At 32.5% G+C, this 20688-nt stretch overlaps 2 protein-coding genes across 3 annotated transcripts in view; both read left to right on the top strand.

The window, feature by feature from the left end:
- Nucleotides 1-7803, top strand: part of LOC127859662 (uncharacterized) — a 9999-nt gene extending 2196 nt beyond the window's left edge. The window contains exons 2-6 of the mRNA XM_052397168.1: nt 5937-6119; nt 6496-6602; nt 6859-7003; nt 7268-7384; nt 7748-7803. Of these exons, the coding sequence (XP_052253128.1) occupies nt 5937-6119; nt 6496-6602; nt 6859-7003; nt 7268-7384; nt 7748-7803 (608 nt within the window). The remainder of the gene's footprint in view (nt 1-5936; nt 6120-6495; nt 6603-6858; nt 7004-7267; nt 7385-7747) is intronic.
- Nucleotides 7765-19735, top strand: LOC127861175 (uncharacterized). Of its 2 annotated transcripts, none has more exons than XM_052399561.1 (5): nt 7765-7839; nt 8314-8418; nt 9814-9906; nt 18429-18510; nt 18933-19735. In XM_052399561.1, exons 1-5 carry the CDS (start codon nt 7818-7820, stop codon nt 19492-19494), a joined length of 864 nt encoding a protein of 287 aa, XP_052255521.1. In that variant the 5' UTR covers nt 7765-7817; the 3' UTR covers nt 19495-19735. The 2 variants fall into 2 exon arrangements, with proteins under 2 accessions (XP_052255521.1, XP_052255520.1); XM_052399560.1 differs by having other exon boundaries at nt 18915-19735.
- Nucleotides 19736-20688: the final 953 nt, after the last annotated feature.

Genomic DNA, 20688 nt, shown 5'->3' with positions numbered 1-20688 from the left:
ATGTAAACAGTAATACAAATGTTCACATTTCTATCCGGACTATGTCTAAGTTATGAATTGAAAACAAGCATATAAAGCTTTATAACCAATTGTGTTTACTCACATCACTCTCTGCTTTAATAGTTAGCTTAAGAGTGATGCCCCACTTGTTAAATACTTATTAAGTGCACAATATTGCCTTGATTGATCGGAATATTTTCTCTTACGTCTGAACTGTAGACCAGTTCGGTCGTTTTCACATAATTCTGTACAATCATGAAGCTTCGTTTGTAGTGTTTAATGTGTCCCTTTTTAACTGCGAGTGAATAAACAATACAGCAACAATATAAAGTGTATTTCTAATGAAAGCAATGTTTAAACATAGCTGTTTTATTGAACACAACAACAATACATGATATTTTCGGCTACGTCTATAAGCAGGGTATACCGTTTCATATTTCCTCCATTACAACGATATCATTAGGTCAGAACACTAAATCTCCGCGTTTTATGAAGAACAAATATAAGTTGTCTTTAGATGGTCAGGAGTCCGCTCATAGTGGCGATTTAACTTGAATCCCCTGGTCACAAGAACAACATCATATACATATGGCTATTACGACTTCTTGTTTTCTGAAAACAATGAAACAACAGCAAAAAATAATCAAACATTAGAAATAAATGTACAATGTTAACTTGTTACAGGTTGTCAATGAAATTCCTATAAAATGCGTACATATTGAAAATTAATCATCGCACATATATGGGTTATAAGTGAAACATTTAAAAGGAGTCTATTCCGAATGAATCCAACGATAACCAAGAACACCACGCGTGTAAATTAATGCGCTGTTTAATATGTTTGTAAGGTTTCATATATTAGGCCACCCTGCTTACCTTAAACTATTAAAAACACAAAAATGCTTTTAGAATTATAAACGTGCAAGAGAATGTACATTTTTGCATTACATCCTTCAACAATTAAGTACTGTATCTAAATCGGATTACGTTTTAAGAAGTAAATAAGCCACGTTGAATGCTACTTTTAAAGAAACACGCCATGCCGTGCCAATAAATTAGTTTCGGTTCGAGTGTCGGTGGAAAGTATGAAGAGGGCAAAGATGTGTTACAACATTATTCCTAAGGTCAACAAATGCATCAATCTTGTGAAATAATTATATGCATATAGGAAGGCATTAGCATGATACTCTCATGACTTTATGAATTGTTTAACAGGCATCCACAGATATGTGCCTTGTTGTTAAACGAATGGATTGAGTGACATCTCAATCTATGAGAGGAATGCTTATATATTTATGAAATAGCCATATTGGAAATCCGTTATTTCTTTGAAAGACCAAATCTTTTCGCCTGCGAGGAACAAATATGTCTTAATCGAGATAAATCAAGATAAATTGAGAAAAATCTAGGTAAATAATAAGTTCTTGTGAATTGGTTCACGTTTGATTCATGTGTCTTCTTCTTTATTTTGATGCTTGTAAACACACTAGGATACGATTGTATGTACTATATAACCTCACGTTCAAAACTTTACTTAATGGCACACAAATAATAAGTTCTTGTGAATTGGTTCACGTTTGATTCATGTGTCTTCTTCTTTATGTTGATGCTTGTAAACACACTAGGATACGATTGTATGTACTATATAACCTCACGTTCAAAACTTAACGTAATGGCCCACAATTCATGATGCATTGTTCAATAATATTCAAACTATGTTATTTGTACTGATAATACTTTTAATGTAGGTGTATGCCTGTACATTTTACAAAAAATAATATAAGGTATCAGATGAAAGCAGATAACTAACATCATTATAACGGAGGAACTTTGAAGGCGTTTTCTTTCCCATCTAAGTAACAAATTTGATAAGAGTTTTCTTAAGCCTTCTCAAAATATATTTTGGTAACGAAATGATTTACAACAATCCGACCGACCTACCGAAAAACCGACCGACCGACAGACTTGAGCATATAATATAACTTGCCTCTTAGGAAGGGAAGGGTTTTCGTTTTTAAAACATGATTTATGTATTCAGTCATAAAGACACGGAAGTATTTAAAATATATGACTGCGAAACCGGTTACGTGATTTACCTTCCGTATTTGAAAATCCAGTCAACGTTTTATCTAAAAAACGGCTACGAAATGAATAGTTACAGGTTTATTTGGAAGCAGGTATGTACATGTATGTAGCATTGAAATATAATAACGACGTGTTCAATACCCCGAACATTTATGAAAAGACTCCTTATTAAACGAGGAAAATGCTTCATTTATTTACATAGTGTTTATCCTACATAAGCGGCATATAATATGAATGTGAAAATTATATTGCCTGTATGTCTTGTCAACTTGAAAATAATGTTTTGTATTTATTTACTTCACATCTGAGTATGGCAGTTTGTTTCCAAACCAGGCGATATAATTTATGTGGTGATTTCTACGGTCATTATCCATCTACGTATCATTTAATAAGGGCAATGGGTAGTTCCTTGCATTAGTATTTGCACTGGTGAACAAGTTATCCCAAGAGGATCCTCGGTTTGCTGAGAGTTTTAATGACGTTTTGTAACTATTAAGTGCTGTATAAAAAGCACATATTTCGAACATAAAGTATGTAAACAGATCATTGGTATGATGGCTATGTAAACGTATAATAGTCAATATGCCTTTTAATGTGAAATCCCAGATGTACTTTTAATTAATGTTAATTGAATATGAAACAAAGTAAATGTAACTTAAAGGACCACTTAAATTTTCGGTAAGCAGGCAACGCAGTAGTCACACTACTGCGGCAGTGTGTTGGTCTTTGCAAAACGATTTGTAACGACGTTTGGTTAATGTGCACTCAAACCGGACGATATAATTGTGACATATCCGTTCATATTTTTAATATAATATGTTACTGCTTGTATGCATTAATATTGAATATGAAACCGTGATATTATTGTTAAAACTGCTTTATGAAAGGTCATGAAATCGACTACATTGTTATTTTATTATTAAAAATCATCGCCTCTAAGGATTCGCCTATTTGGGCATGTCGACCTTTGATTGTTTAACATATTATATATTCACCTGGTGCCTGTAAACGGTTAAAAAGTCATTGAAATCACATCGGGCTTGAGTGGCTACTGTCCCGTGCATGCGTATGAAACACATTTGTAATGCTTTGTAGACAATTGTGGCGAGAGGCCGATTTGCTGATGCCACCACGGAGCGCAAGGTGCGCGGCATCAAAATAAGGGTATGCCTTCTAAAGCCCCCGGAATGTCAAAATCACATAAACTACCATATAACGAATACTTTTCCTTAGGCTTCCTGCCTTATGATTATAAACTAAAAAATAATAGGGTCGCCACACGTATGTACACTGCGACACACAGAGGACCGTTGCTCTCAACGAAGATTCTAACTTAAATATCCTCAACTTACCGCCAGCTCTTCGTCACCCGCTTATTAACGTAAAAAATGTAATTGCATTAAACACTCTAGATGTTGAGAGCCTTTACCTTCTGAATGTAAACGGAATACGAATAGTTGTATTTATAATCTACCATGCAACTGAAAGTGTTGTATTCAGAAATCGTCTTAATCCTTAACATCTGAAATATTAACCGCACAGGTTGAATGTTAAATTAGACAGGTAGTGTGCATACATATTTAGGAGGACAAATACTTCCTTGTTTAGTTATATTCTCGTCGCAAGACGGCGGGCATTGATGAAATATGTGGATTAACGTTTGCATAGGAGCTTTGACATTTACCATTTTGAAAGCAAAAGGTAATACATTTAATAATGTATGCATATTGCGGGTATAAGTTATTGTTTTGTCACATTGTAAGATAAAATATAATACCAATATAAGTAGATAGTTGAATTGTAAATTTACATATCAAGTCACTACCTTATCAAGATACAAGCAAACGAAGACATTTACCGTATACAGGTCAGTGAAATCGTTGTTAACTTCATTCCATTTATTTATAAAAATGGTATCCTATGACTTGTGTTTCAAAATTAGTATTAAATCATTAATTTACGTTATATTGTTTATTTGTTGTTCAGTAATTACCAGTGTGTTAACTGTTTTTTTCCCAATTCACGACTAGCAGTCACACACACTGTTTATGTATTCACATCATTATTATAGTCAGAATACTGTGTACAACACCGGGTTCTATATAACATAAAAGCATTAAGTGCGCAATGAGTCTGCGTTTCAACATTAACCCCATGCACAGCGAGTGAAAATGGTTTCAGACATACAGTCAATCTTGTGCTTGCGACCACTGGAATTTAGCGACTTTTGTCTTATGCGACCACTTTAAATCCGGCCCGAGCGTTTTAACTATATTTTCAAATTGTATTATACGACTTTTGTCTTACGCAACCACCGACCGCTGCTTTTAGTCTCTTTTGATGCCCAAGTCTGAATTAAGCGACCGCGTTAAGGTAAAAGTGGTAAATATGTTGACCGTTCAGGGACAACTCAGTGTTAATTGCTTATCTAAGCCGATAACATGAAAGATTACATCTTTGTTTTGATTTCACACCAGCCATTTCCCTTTGTCTCGATGACCGGTCCTGACCGGTGTTAGTGCTGACTGCGTATCAATTTTTGGTGTCGAATAATACAGTGAGGTATTGCCAACAGACTACGGGTTAAAGAGTTTACTATCTGGGACGTTAAGTGACAAATTTTATCGCCGACTTTATTGCAAAAACAATGCGCCGACGCGACAAACATTTTCACAGTGTTCTCGAGAGGTGTACAAAATAAACTTTTAATCGGTAACATGTAGCAAAATCTGGTCATTAAACAATGTAATTGTTATTATGCTAATTAGTGTGTGTTAGCAAATTTTACAATCAGGCGTGATTATTTAGTTTTCAATCAAGGTGTTTTATTTATTTCCCTATGACCCATAATCGAGTCAGATATATAAGCTTACATGCAGAAATTAAAATGTTAAAACGGAAAGTATTAACGTTAAATCAGAAAATTCCGATATTGGAAGTGTCTCACAGTAAAAGTGCACGTAAATTTAATCGCGAATGAGTTTGGAATCGGAAAAACCCATTCCCCGTGCAAATCATTTACATTGTATTTAGAATTAGAGAGAACAAATACAACTTGTTTCAAGTACAAAGTTGTTTTATTCATTTTATTTATATTTAGATTCATTTGATTACAAAAGCTGAAATCGCTGTGTCAAAAGGATATAATCCTACATCTGGATTTAAAATCAAAGGTCCGCAATCATCCCAAATGGCCTTCTTTAATTAAAAGACCATTTAATTAAGATATCACTTTTGGTTACTTCCTTTAGTGGTCTCTAAATACAAGATTGACTGTATATCGATACAGTCGTTGTACGATGCGTTATAAGGTCGAAACCGAAACATTTTATCAAAGGATGTGTCGTAGTAAGCCGAGTTACAGCGTAGTAAAATGCTATTTTTAATATATTTGATATATCTAAAATATATTTCAAAAAAGGAAGGAATGTATGCATGCATTTAATATAATTTCATTTAAACGTAAAGTCAATATTTGTATCCCTAACATGCATAGTCCGCGGTGCACATTCTCTTATAAATTTCCGGATTGTGTTTACAAGCGTCTGTAGCTATTCTCTCCATATGTTACAAGGATATAGGTAAAAAGTAAAAATACAGCTATTAATATCTTGGAAAAATATAACAGTAAATGATATAAGCGTTGGTCCACGTGTGTTATCTTGATTTGGTAAATTGAAAAAAATGTGAATGTCATACTTTTAAAGAATATTTTCTTTCGAATCCGGATGTTTTAGTCTTCGGATGTTTGTCGCCATTAGCAGTAGTAAGTAACGTAGTGGATAGCTTTGTGTAAATCATATTTTGTTCCAAATACACTTGCATGAATAAATACTATTTCTAAATTATAGGATCCACCTTCACAACAAACACTGCTATCACCAATTGGGAAAATGCCCCATGCAAACTTGCCGTCCCTAGTCCGAAGTATTCTATAGACAAACACTGGACAGTTGATGAACCACATTTGCCAATTCCGAAAAATGGACTATGGATAGGCTACGTTTATGGACAGGTTGCGTTTGACTATTTAGGTATTCATATACTACGTGTTTATGCTTCTCAAAATAATAAACATAATCTCTTGATTTAAATGTAGTATACCTACCCAACGATTCCAAGATTTGACACAAAGATTTGTTTATAAATATAATTGTATACCGTTACGATGAAAATGTCACTATATTTCGTAAGTGAATAAAACAAACATGATACAATAATACAATCTACCTATTTATCCGTGTAGTAGTATTTAATTGATACACAATGATTTACTTGATGAATACAGAACATACAAGAGTTCATTATAACCAGGACTATGCTGGCTATATAATATACTATGATTATCGCAATTACCAGAGCAACATCGTCAGTATGATTTAAACTTTCAACTAGAATTGTATGCTTCAGGATGTTCGTCAGATTGCACAGAAAATACAACCGATGTTAAAAGCGTGGGCGAGTGTCATCTAATGTGCAGAGGGAAAGCATTTGGGATCCAAAAGGCCGAGTCTATAGTTGGTGCTCATTTGTTAAGCTTCAGTAAAATACAAACTTATTGTAATCACGATTCATTTAAATGATACACTCCACACCCATTACCGACTTGAGCTGACACGTTCACTTAATGACTTCCAAGCTGTCATAAAATGATCTTTTTAAAAGGGGAAGGTAATCGTATTTTGTTTCTTATGTAAACATTTCCTGCAAACAGTTGGAGAAAACGCCTTTCAGCACATTGCCCATATGTTGTAATCTTAATATTGTATACAGGACAGTTTTCGGTGCTGCTGTCGCCACTACACGGGAAGTCTTTTAAGCAAATCATGTAACGATCAATGCGGAGATGATGGAATGTTTCTGTGCGGCAAAAAAGATTCAGAAAATAACTCCTTTTCCATATACGGCATTACTAATGGTTCGTAATACATGTACTTTAAACGTGGTAGTGTGTTTATAAAAGCGGTGCGGGTTTCGAAATAGTTCATCTTTAGTATAGTATTTATGCTCAACCCACATCACTTCGAATGTGACACTTGTCGGTTTTGCGGTTTATATCAGTTGCTTTAATCGAGTGAGAATGTTTTTTTCGAACATGTGTTAATGTTGATGACATATATGAGTGTTTGTATAAGTTCATTGAATAAATTATGTTGGTGTGCTGATATTTTCTCTTTTACAGTTTCAGCTTTTAATAATAACACTGAAAGTTTCGTTTGTCTTGATTTTAACTATCCAAACTTCATATGGGCATCATGCAAAGGACCAAGCAAAGGACTCATGTGCAGCAATGTTGAAGGTAAACATATATTTCGACGGGTAATATATATTTTAATACACCAGCTATACAGCGCAATTTGTTATTAAAATAATTGAATACTATAACTAATATAACCACTGTTTAACTATTAAATGTGTAGTATTCACAAATAGTTCTGCATTAAAAAAAAACAATCTTAGAAATAGTATGACTTGATGTATCAATGTTGTCACTCATAATACTTTGGCATGACCTATATTCACACGATCGAGTTATTTCAGATGGAAAGCGTCTTGCAGTTGTACAACAACAAAAGCAATATGCCGACACGTGGGTTAAAGCAAATCAAAAGTGTTTTGTAAAGACAAAATATCCAGCAACAGTAGAAAGTATTCGATCAAGTTCGACCAATGGGGTACTTGGCCCTAGTGACACACATTCGCACTGGACAGGTGTGATCCGAACGCATGCGATGCTAACCGCGGAAAAAAAAGGTGACACGTTGTGCTATGATTTGTCAAAATAGCATTTCATTTCGCAAACTTACCTAAAAAAGGGATGTATAGTCGATGTACATGTAAACATTATATTATTTATATTGCAGCATTTAACGTTGTAATACATAAAACATAAACATATTCGTGACAATTAAGTGAGTGAGATTAGTAGTGATTAGTAGTGACCGACTTAATATATTGTACACTTACAACCTCATTATTTATAAGATTTTCGAGCTGTACTTAACCTATAAACATCAATTTGCATTTAAAGTGAATGTTAGGTTTGGAAATTATGTATTGGTACTTTAAAAAAAAAATATGATCACGAATCGCGCATTTGCATCACATCCAAACGAACTTTAGTATCAAATAATATCGCTAAATTGTAGAAGTATTGATAGCTGTCCGATAAATTTATTTAATTAAAACTAGTAACGCATACCACTGAATATTGTTTATTTACTCTAGATTTTATTACGTCTTCGTCTATCAAGTATGCCGTCATTAACCAGGACCGCAGCATTTCTTACGAGGTCCATGGTTGCAGAAGCAGTCTATGTGATGATTCGGATAGTAAGTTATGCACTGTTCTATATTGACTTCTACATTTTTATAGTTTGTTCTATATTTCACTGCGTTTGCCCAAGACCGCGTCCCGCGTACCAAGGTAAAAGTGGTTGAAATCAGTACCGGCAATATTCGTTGATAAATAAGCAAAAAATCTGACAAATTATATAATAATTCATGACACTGAAGTGTGCTTTAGTATTCAGTATGAGTAATAACTTCTTTATATGTCTCACTGTTTGGGTTTAAATGTTTATGCAAGTTCAAACAAACAACAAATATTTGTGAACATATAAACACACTTTTAATAAAAACACTTATAACAAGTGGTTGCACAAATATGAAATACAATTGTTTTACATAATTTGTTACATCGACAGATTGTTTAATCCACTTGACATTAAAGTTGTGGTCGGTTATAGACGTCATCTATAATAAATTACAATGAATATCAGCACAAACATGTTTGAAATGAAGTACATGTAATTTTCTAAATGAGAACACATTTAAAATCATAAACACACAACTACAACAACATTATATGAGTAATAATAACGTATTGAAGCATGAATAGTACAAGTTTTGTTCTATATGTTATTGTGAATATTGGTATAGACAATAAATACTTTTATGTCAGGAATGAATATGCTGCAAGCAATTACTTAACTATGACATATCTTTACAATACTTAGAAACGAATTGTCGTCGCGGGACTTGTCGGGTTTTGTATCGGGCGGACACATATGATCCTATTGGCCTGCGGCCCAATTTTTCATATTTAAAAATAATCGGGTCACGCTGATTCAACTGAAAAAAAATAATCTCTACATTCAGTCTTAGTCAACGTTTATCAATACAATGAAGCCACAACTGATCGTATGAAAAGTGGTATCTATAAAAACGTGGCACTCATTCAGGATAATTCTACCATCGATTGCAATTTAACTAGATTGTTAATTATGTTGTTGCCAGTATACGATCCTTCACAAGAATAATTAAAACACACAGTTTAGTACCTTAATGTCAGTTTTAATTCAATGCTTATACAAATACAACAAATAAACAATTTACAAACATACAATAACATTTATGTTATGGATTCGTACGATGCTTAAGATTTACTGTAAAATAAACCACCATATTCAAAATGTAATCGTAATCAACATAATGAAAATAAAAGTACGGTCAGATAGTTCGGAAATACCTTTAAATGAAGCAACAAAATAAGATGAAATGTAATATGATATGTAATATAAACGATATTCCATGTTCGAGCTGGACGTCTATAATCGGCCCTAGCCAAGCTCATCCGCCTGTTGTTGTCTAATTGAGTGCGATTTTACAATTTGAAAATGTATATTTATATTGACTAGGTATGTAGTAGTAACACACTATTTACAGGTACTTCAATGTCTACAACAAGCACCACGAGTGGTATCGCAACGAATTCCTGTAATCATGGAGGAGCTACTGTCAACGGTTCTTCAACCAACGGTTTGGAATTACTTGTCTAGAAGGTTTTGTTAACCCAAGTCCAAGTTTGTCCCCAGAATGAATTAACACCATTATATGCTTGTTCTTGTCGAAATAGGCAACTATTTCATGTATAAAAGTTAGTTTTGTTTTGAGTGTGTGTGTGTGTGTGTGTGTGTGTGTGTGCGCGCGCGTGTGTGTGTGTGTGTGTGCGCGCGCGCGCGCGTGTGTTTGTGTGTGTGTGTGTGTGTGTGTGGTGTGTGTGTGTGTGGTGTGCGTGTGTGTGTGTGTGTGTGTGTGTGTGTGTGTGTGTGTGTGTGTGTGTGTGTGTGTGTGTGGTGTGTGTGTGTGTGTGTGTGTGTGTGTGGTGTGTGTGTGTGTGTGTGTGTGTGTGTGTGTGTGTGTGTGTTGTGTGTGTGTGTGTGTGTGTGTGTGTGTGTGTGTGTGTGTGTGTGTGTGTGTGTGTGTGTGTGTGTGTGTGTGTGTGTGTGTGTGTGTGTGTGTGTGTGTGTGTGTGTGTGTGTGTGTGTGTGTGTGTGTGTGTGTGTGTGTGTGTGTGTGTGTGTGTGCAATTTTTTTTTTTGTCCGTAAAACATTACATACATATGTAGACAATACAGTTCATACATACAAAGTTTTTCAAATAGTAATTGAGAATATTATAAGCAAAGTATTTCATGTACAGCTACTTGATGGGTGAATGCATAATAATGTCGTCCATTCAACATACATTCATATACAAATCCAGTAGTGTTATGCTACAAGTAATTTACAAAAGCAAAACAACACATACACAAAACACAAACAAGCTTGTAATATACACAATTAATTAATGTTGACTATATGTATGTATATTATTTATTATAAAAAGTATTGCACATTGGACAATTAATTTGTAAGTGTTGAAATATATTATATAAGAACATTGATTATGCAGAGTTTAGAACAAAACTGACAGGATAAATGTTTTTTATATATGAGTTATTTAACTGTTAGTAATGTCGTCACATGGGATGTCAGTAAATATTTTAACAAGGGACCAGATTCTTGATTCTTCTTTTGATTAAATTGTATTTTTGTTAATTTCAAAGCGTTCTTCCTACTATTAACGAGTCCATACTTTGAAGGAATTCTGTTTCTTCTCTGACAACGAAAAATATATCGTTTAAGCTCTATGCATACTATGTTTAAATCATTCATATTTGTATAAATTATTCCAAGCACTAGATTCTGACATGTAATATGAATAGGTGTATTTGGTCTTCTTTTACGAATAATCTCAGCAACAAATTTAATAATTTATTGGGTAAATGGACAGTACCAGAACAAGTGCGTTATATTTTCAACGTCAATGTTACAAAACTACATAGATTATTTGCTACAATTTTCATTTTGAACATATGGGATTTTGTTTTCAAAATTCGGTGGACTATTCTGCATTGGAGCCATCTGACATATGTCTCCTTAGTTAGATTGAATACGAGTGGATGTACTTTTTCCATTCAATATTAAAAAGTTCTGTGTTCCATGTTGTATGACAAGCTGGAAACTCTGCTGTGAATTAATATTTTATAAATATGTTTCTCTTCTTTTGGGCTGGTGACTATTTTTTAATGTAAGTTTGTAAGAAAGGTCCTTGAGTTTTGTTGTGAAAATTGTGCAGGTCTTCAAATTTGTCAATATAATTATTTGTTTATTGTATTTTTTAATCCTTGGTAGAGAAGGACATTTGCATTTGTTAACTGTGTTTCCAAAGATTATTTTGAAATAATATTTCTTTCTACCATAATATCTCTCACAAACCGGATACCTCTTTCATATAGACATTTAAAATAGATATAGCTTTTGTTAATTGTAAAATTATGATTATATAATAGAGCCATATCTAGAATATCATCACTATTTATTATTGGCAGCTTTTCAACATACAATATATAGCTTTCAAAACATCGAGCCAGCATTTATTTTTCATGTGTAAACATAGTTTTGCGGCATACATTTTACCAGTGTTGAAAATTATTTTAAAATCCATTAACGATTTTTCCAATGAATAGCAATTTCCTTTGCCTGAAACTATTCTCTTGATCCATATTATTTTCATGTATTGTTCAAACGAACATATATCAACCATATTTAACCCACATTTGGTATACTCCTTAACAATAACTGTTTTTTATTAAATTTTACTTGGCCCTGCCCAAATGAAATCAAAAAAGTGTTGTTCTATTCTTTTCATGGTGTCTTTGATTGGATATGACAGTGATACAAATAAATGAGTAAGTAATGGTAGAAACAATGATTTGACAATGGTTATCTTTCCTAGAGGAGTAATATTTCTGCGATTCCAATGAGTTATTGAACGTTTAAGACTTTCGATTTTGTTATCGAAATTGTTCATGATCATATTGTCTAAATTAATATCAAACACTATCCCAAGAACTTAAAAGGTAGTAGCTCCACATGTAAGTTTGTATTTAGTTTTTATTGATCTGGTACTGTATTTCATAGAACCTATCCAAATTAAATTAGTTTTTTCATAGTTTATGTTAAGTCCAGAGTATCTTGACAGTTCGTGAAGCATGTCTTATGTACAATTAAGAGATGATTCTGATCCGTCCAGAAAAAAGCTGTATCATCAGCAAATTGTGATATTTTATATTTTATGCCATTTATTGTTATCCCTTTTAGTTTTGTGTTATCTCTTATTTTAATGGCAAGAATTTCTGCACCTATAATAAAAATGTAAGCACTGATAGGGTCACCTTGACGGCATCCACTCTCTATACAGAAGGTTTTTGACAAGAAGCCATTTATTTGTATGGGGGCCATGGTATTACGCAAGAACATAGATATCCATTTTTGTAGCATTGGACCGAAATGAAAAAAAAAAATAGTTGTTACGATAAATTGGAAAGACATAGTATCGAATGCTTATTCGAAATCAATTGTCATAAGTAATCCAAGTAAATTATAATCTTCAGCATATTTCAATATATCATTAAGTAAACTAGTGTTTTCGCCAATGAATCGACCTTTAATGAAACCTGTTTGATATTTAAAGATTAAAATGTCAAGTACTGTTTTTAATCTATTTGCAATGAAACCTGATGCTAGTTTGTATACAACATTTAATAATGTAAGTGGTCGATTATTGTTCAAATAGCATCGCGGCTTGTTTTCTTTTGGGATACAAGTTATAATTCCATAATTTTGTGTAACAGACAAAGAATTTGTAATAAAGGCATAATTAAGACTTCTCACTATGAAATGGTCTAATGTATTCCACAATACTTTAAAGAATTCAGCTGTTAATCCATCATAACCAGGGCTTTATCATGTTTCATATTTTTGAGTGTTATGAAAACTTCTTCAATATTAAGCAGCCCTTCTATTGAGTCCGATTGAACTTTATTCAACTTTGGTATATTAATATTATCTAAATCAGTTGTTATTTCATATTTTATTTCTTTTTCATTTTTAATGTATAATGTTTTATAGAATGAAACAGCTTCTTTTAAAATATCAGTTTGCTTTGTCAACGTTTTTTAATTCAATTCAAGGTATCGACTCGTTTGTGTAATGATTTGTTTCTAGCCAGCAACAGTATTAAGAGGGTTTTCTCCATCTTCTATTAATTTAGCTCTTGAACGAATAAAAGCCCCTTTTGTTTATTTTCCCTCACATTTTCTGATTTATTTTGTATTTCTCGAAGTTGTTCAGATTATGCTTCACTTAATGATTGTTGAAGTAAATTTATTGTCTTAATTAAAGTAGATTCTTTTTTTCTGTTTAGCTTTATGTGATGAGAATGAAATAGTTTTACCTCTAATTTCCATAAGTAATGTTTCAAGGAATAATTGGTCGTTGATAACAAATTGCATGTTGCTATTATTAATATTTTCCATGTTTTCTAAGTTGTAGATAGGGATACAGTATTGTTGTTTAACATTTTCTATCAGAGTATTACTGCAGTTTAAATAGTCGATATCCTTAAAACATGAATTATTGAATTTCCATAGCCCTTTTCCATATACTATGTCTTCAAAACTTATTTATAAGTCGATTAAGGAATGATCTGACTTATAACATGAATCAATAGTAGATTTTCTAATTTTTTATGACATATTATTTGCAGTAAGTAAAGAATCAAGTCTAGCCTGTTGTATTGTTGTTAACCGTCTCCATGTATATTATTGGAGTGTCTCATTAAGATATATGAAAGTATCAATTATATTGTTATTTTTGATAATAGAGTTTAGTGTTTTTTTCTTGCATTTTTAATATTGTTCATGGATGCATAATTTTGATAATCTAAGTTGACATCTAGTACACAATTAAAGTCTTCAAATATTATATACGTATATTTGTGAAAATCTATTATTTTTTTAAAGAGGTCTGTAAAGAAAGTGGACGTATCTTTATTGGGTCTTTTATTCATATATGTCGAATCCAATATTAAGAAGTTACCAATAGAATATTTTTCAATTTTATTTACTGTGATTGGACTGTTTTTTAACAAAATACAAACACCTTTTGAATTTGATTGTCCAAAACTAAAATGACATTCCCCATCCCATTCTGAATATATTCTGATGAATAAATATGTGGTTGTTTTGTATTTAAGAACTCAAAGACATTTCTACGTTTTTTGTGTTATTTAGTCCCCTACAGTTGTATGGGATTAACTGAAGATTATCCATTTATATAAGTATGAAAAATAAGCTGTAAAATATGTATCCCAAAACAGGTATCTTGAAACAATATAGAAAATACAATATTCATAACTTTTGGCTTCTGCATGTTTAAACACAAACACTATTCAGCAACATAAACACAAACATACAGTATAAGAACTTAATAACACAATGTATCAAAGATTGCTTAAGGTATAATGAATGATTGTGGTATCAATCAAACATAGATATGTTTATAATTTAAATAATTATTAATTTAGCAATAATTTTGGATACTGTGGAAAAATCTACACTATTATATGTCAATTTGTTGGTGATGTATTATGTATGGTGAAACATAAACATGTGACAGACAAACTAATGTCTTCATGATTCACACAAATAAAACCTTAATGCAACAATGTGTGATGGTTCATTTTTTCTTTCTACTTTTTATATGTTTATAATTTAAACATTTATAAATTAAGCAATAATTTTGGATACTGTGGACAAATCTGCACTTAAACATACTTATTACGAATACATGTGAGCTAAACATATATTGATGGAAAGAAAAAAACATCACACAATTATATCCATTGAAAATATATTTGTTAAGAAAGGAAAAACACATCCCAAATAAAGAGAGAATTTTCATTGACATTCATATTTCTTATAATTAAAACATTTCTCAATAATTTTGGATACGGAAAGCTCACTTAATCCAGACAAACTTATTTCACAAAAAATGCATTTACACATACTGTTTAGTCATGTACGTGTGTTAATCATATAATTAATGAAATGATACATATCTCGGATAATAAGAGTTTTAATCAACGTTCACATGTTGCAGATATCAATTACATTCATTTATAGACGTGCCGATATTTAAAACATGTATCACAATTTATTTATGTTTTTAAATCAGTGTGTTTTACAGACTTATTTCAAACATTATTAAAGAAAAACAACAATTTTGGTTGAATAATTAACCATTATGATCAACTGCATTTGTTGTAAAGAACATTTACATTCACATCTATCTATACATATGAGGCATAATAAACAAGAAAAGGCTAGTTTACAATAGCTGTAGTCCTTACCAATTACAGTGGAAGTGTAAGCATACAGTAGTTTTAAAGGAGCAAATATAAGCGCATGTAGTTTAATATTGTCAAGCGTACATGTATAAAGGAAAACTACATAGTCAATGTGATCAGATTGAACGGTAAAATATAATTATAAGGGTGTTTAATTTTCAATAATATAAGAGCAGTAGTAGAAATTGCCATTTACAATATTTTTTTCTTTAAAGAGCAAAACATTGTTTGTAATAGAGCTAAGCTGATAATAATAGGGATAACAATCATAAAAATTGCAACACAATTATATGTGACAGATTACAGAACAAGTACAATGTCTTTATTTACATTGAATAAATAATTTCTGACTTTCAAAAAGGGTGTCATTTAGTTCAATAGTTTCCCTGTAATGTTTGTTCATCACTATGTAGGTAGGTTTATTAATGCATACATTATCCACAAATATTAATGCAACAACTAGTTAACAAAATGGCAATGTTTTCTGTTGATTATAAACTCGATGTGTAATTTACCAAACCTTAGTTCATACATCTTAACAGATTTTAAAAATTAATGGCATTAGTATTTTAAACTAGATAATGACTATGTCCTGCACTGTATTATCACATACGTGCTATATGGTCATGCTAAAAGTAGAAAGTATGAATCAATAGTCCATTTTTGTAGCTCAACTGGTGATTATAGTAAGTATCTTTATTTACTTATGTGATTGCTGCTTTCAATTAATCGTAGTTTTTTATAAAGGCTATAAGGTCATGCTAAAAATAGAAACTATAAATATATAGTCTATTTTTTAATCAAGCCGGCGATTATATAGTTAGTATATTTTTTTACCTGTGTGATTTCTGCTTTCGATTAATCAATTGCTAATTTTTACTAATTTAGACAAAAATTGTTTTGTTTTTGCTTTAGAAAAGACTTGTATTACTGTCTTTTTCAAAAAGTTATATGATTATTACAAAGATTGGGTTAAGATGTTTTGTTTAAACATCTACGTACATTAAATTGAAAAGATAACAACCCAAACGGGTTCAACATAGAACAGACTAAAGCTAAACATGTGATTTTTGTTTTTAATATAGATAAACAGTCATACATTTAGAAACAAACCACTTTTGCAAGTAATGTTCATTACTCCGGGTGACCTCCTACGCCATTTCTTCTATATTGTCTGAAGCTTTTGATAACAGCATTCACATTGTCATGTATGTCAAATTTGATTCGTTCACCGGCGACAGTTTGTCCTTATACCACCCCATTAAAATACCACGCACTGCCAATATTTGGATACAGAATAAGCCTGTTGATTAAGCCCTGGTTCAGTTTTGTGACATCGTCAACCAGCTTATAACCGTTGATCTTCATTAGAGCTCGCGTCCGCATGATGGCAGATTTCGCAGAGTTGTTGCGTTGCAAAGTACGGGGCAAATATGTCCCCTCTTGGTAGGGATACGGTGCAATGCCACTATATCTATTGGTTGAAGGTCAACTTCCGTGTGGGTCTTCAGAATTAGTCTTACAGCTTTTGCAAGTGATATTTTGTTTTCGTCTTTAGCTTCTGGTATATTCATGATTGTTATGTTGCTTTTCCTCGAGTTGTAGTTTGCCTTTTATGTGCAGTTTACTCACATCGTAGGTTTTTTCAATGTGTTCCTGTATGGCTTTGTTTTTGATCTCATTGGTCTTTTCGAGATGTTAAATTTTTCTCTTAGGCTTTTATTTTCGAATCTATGCTGTCCATTTTGTATTGCATATCATTTATTTTTTCGTTGATCATTTGTTCAATTTTTTGTGTGTGGTTTGTTCAAAGTTTTTCATAAGATTTGGGACTGTGTTCATTATCAGCTTTTCAACTTCATCTTTTTTTAGCATGCCTTTGACATCATCCCTTAAATTTGTAAATTCTTCATTCATGCCTTGAAGTTGAACCTGTATTGAATTCAGTTTCTCTATGCTTGAGTTACTGTTAGCACTATTGTTGGGCCTGTATAATTTTGACAGCAGGCTTTGTTTGCGGCTTAGTTCCCGTGAAACTAAGTTTTGGCTGGGGTTTTTTGTTGTCTAGTTGCTCATTGTTCAATTGGTACAAGTAGAGTAAGTTTTTTAAGTAGATAATTGATAATCACTAAAGTCAATGGTTATAATCCGTTTGTATCCTTTTGTTATCCTTTTTACACTCTGCTGGTGTTTAGGGGTTTTGTCCAGGTGAAGTTTCATGTTAGCCCTACAGGTAAATACTCGCGTGTCACACACATATTTAAATCGTTTGATATCTACTTCTTCAAACTACGTTTTTATCACATAACTTTTCCAGATTTTCACTTTTTATAGCATCTTTTAGATCTGCATGCACATGTTGCACTTTACACTACTACTTTTACACTACTATATGCGTGTATTTTAATGCTTTTTTGAAGAGCAAATTTATCTACACATCTCTCCAAGACGACCTTGACCTCATACCTTTTATGTCTAAAAGTTGTAGGTAATTTAATTGTTTTATTTGCAGGCTATTGACATCGAGTTTACTCGAATGCACTGCAGAAACTGATACACTAATTGTATGTTTTGTATTGTAGGCATGGGTAATGACGATATCAAGTTTATGTTAGCGAGCCATAAAAAAGAGTTGCCAAAATCGATTTAAATAACTTTTATAAAATCGAAGCGAATCGATAAATTTAGAGCTCATTGCAGGACTTGCATATGCAATTTATTTGGAATTAGTTCACAACAGAGATTCAAGTTTTCCCTTTTGTTTCAGCTGTAGGTGTATATATCGGTGTGGCAGTTGGATTACTGTGTGCAGTCGGAGCAGTAGTTGTCATTATTGTACTTTGGAGAAGGTATTGCGTTATCGTGTCCATGGTTTAATTCTAATATCACAGACGTATAAATTTTTTAAATATGAAATACACATATATAACCTCATTTGCCGCACACTTGTGTCTGCACACTATTTATGAACCTGATCAAGCAGCTGGGGTTTCACTTCTTTATAATAAAGTTAAAATCCCATCGTCGTATTCATATAGTCTTTATTATTATACGTTTCAATTTTCAAATACTAGCATGATACATTTGTATTCGAAGCGTATATAACTTTTTGATTTATATGGTCTTGGTAGGAAATGTACCATCGTACTATTTAAGTTGAAATCGGATTATTTGTTGAATTGTATAAGGAATATAATATATATGCAGAAGCAAATAAATACAATATCATAAGTATTTGATGGTCCTCTTTCAGAGGTGTTATTCCATGCAGATTGCGGTCGAAACATGACAAAACTAATTCAGAAACACGCGATTGTGCTTGCAAATCTAATGCAACTTATGAAGATGAAGTTCAAAATCATAACTACTTTATATTGGAAAAGTGCGCACACTTAGTGGACAAAAGTGAAGATCATAAGGACACAGCGTATGAACCAAACAAAGGCAATGCTCAGACAGACACTTACAATTCAATCGATGAAGCAGAGGAACATTATCAGAGTATAAAAGATGAGTACGACTACACAAACAATGCCTTACCCAATAAAAGGAAACCAGACAATGTATACAACAAACTAAAGCAAGACCTTCCCGGAAACTATGCTCACGTAAAAAGACCCGGGCAAACTATTACCAAAGCAGGCAGCGACTACGATACAACTGCTGTGGCGCCCAGGAATGACGGGGACGGAGACTATAATCATATCCCGCATCCTGATAGAACAACGTGTGCCCGACGGAATGGATCAAATGATGACTATGATGTTATCAATGGAAAGAAGATACAATTTCCCCCAATCGACTCTGCAGATTATGCACACGTCAAAGTTTAGAAAATAATTAAGTTAATGATTGAATGATACATGTAATAGAGCTTTGTGACGTACATCTTCTGGGACAAATACGCTGAAAAGTACATTATAATCGTATTGACTTTGCCTGCGTGAATTTTGTAATATTGATTTACTTTCAGTTGCTCCTGATTTGGCTATGCGTTGTATTCTAGCTTCATAGAAAATACATTACCAAGACATGTTTTTCACATTCACCACAATTAAAGAACAACAAGGACAATGGTGTGGAGTTTATTAAGAAATAATTATTTTACCATTTAAACAAGACATACATTTGATTAGGAACCAATATGTAACTTACGTGCCAATTATGTATTGGAGTGAAAATTTACTCGCAATATTCCAGTGATTAAAAGGACGGCATCGCGAGTATTGTATTTTTTTTATAAAAACGGGTTCAGTCGCTTTAAGCTTAATTAATAAATATACCAAATAATTTCTAGATCAGGTTACATGTTCAATAATATAGCATCATTCATGTGTGCTGAGTGACAGTTTACACACGTTAACTTTGTTCTGTGTCTACATATAAACCGATTTCAGGTACGAGCACGTAAGAATTACATCACATAACAGTGCTATTGTGTATACATACCGGTTAATGCTTTTGTCGAAATGACGTTGATATTAGTATGGTCTTTAATGATGGTATTTATCTATATTTATGCTAAGCTGTGTTTAACTTAACTTTTAACTGTATTGTGGCTTGTGATCAGTGTCTGATCTGTATTTACTTACTCTATTCATAAATAAATAAGCAAACATTGGACCTTGCTATTATAAACGATCAATTTTGACGAATTTTTGACAAATTTTAGAAAAAAAAGGAATTCATCTGGCGAAGTCCTAGGGAAAGAGTTTAAACAATTTGGTAGATGAACACCGTCCTATTTGACATGCCAAATGCCACAGATTTTCAATATAGTTCACACATGTAACAAAATAGTACCCCTTATGCGGGGCAAATTTGACCCTAAGAACATGATTTGAACGTACTTTTTAAACAACTATCATACGATGTTTTCTCCATATATTAAAATCCTGTCTCATGCGGTATAATATTTGTTTAAGTTTGATTCTATAACCATCTATATTTATATATTTCGACCCGCATATGCAGTGGGTGCAAACGATTTGAATATTTGTAAAAGACAGTCAAAAATAATCATTTTG

The sequence above is a fragment of the Dreissena polymorpha genome, chromosome 15 (genome assembly GCF_020536995.1).
Source record: "Dreissena polymorpha isolate Duluth1 chromosome 15, UMN_Dpol_1.0, whole genome shotgun sequence".
NCBI classification, from domain to species: domain Eukaryota; kingdom Metazoa; phylum Mollusca; class Bivalvia; order Myida; family Dreissenidae; genus Dreissena; species Dreissena polymorpha.
The sequence above is the reverse complement of the archived record's forward strand: the minus strand, read 5'-3'. Positions and strand labels throughout refer to the sequence as shown.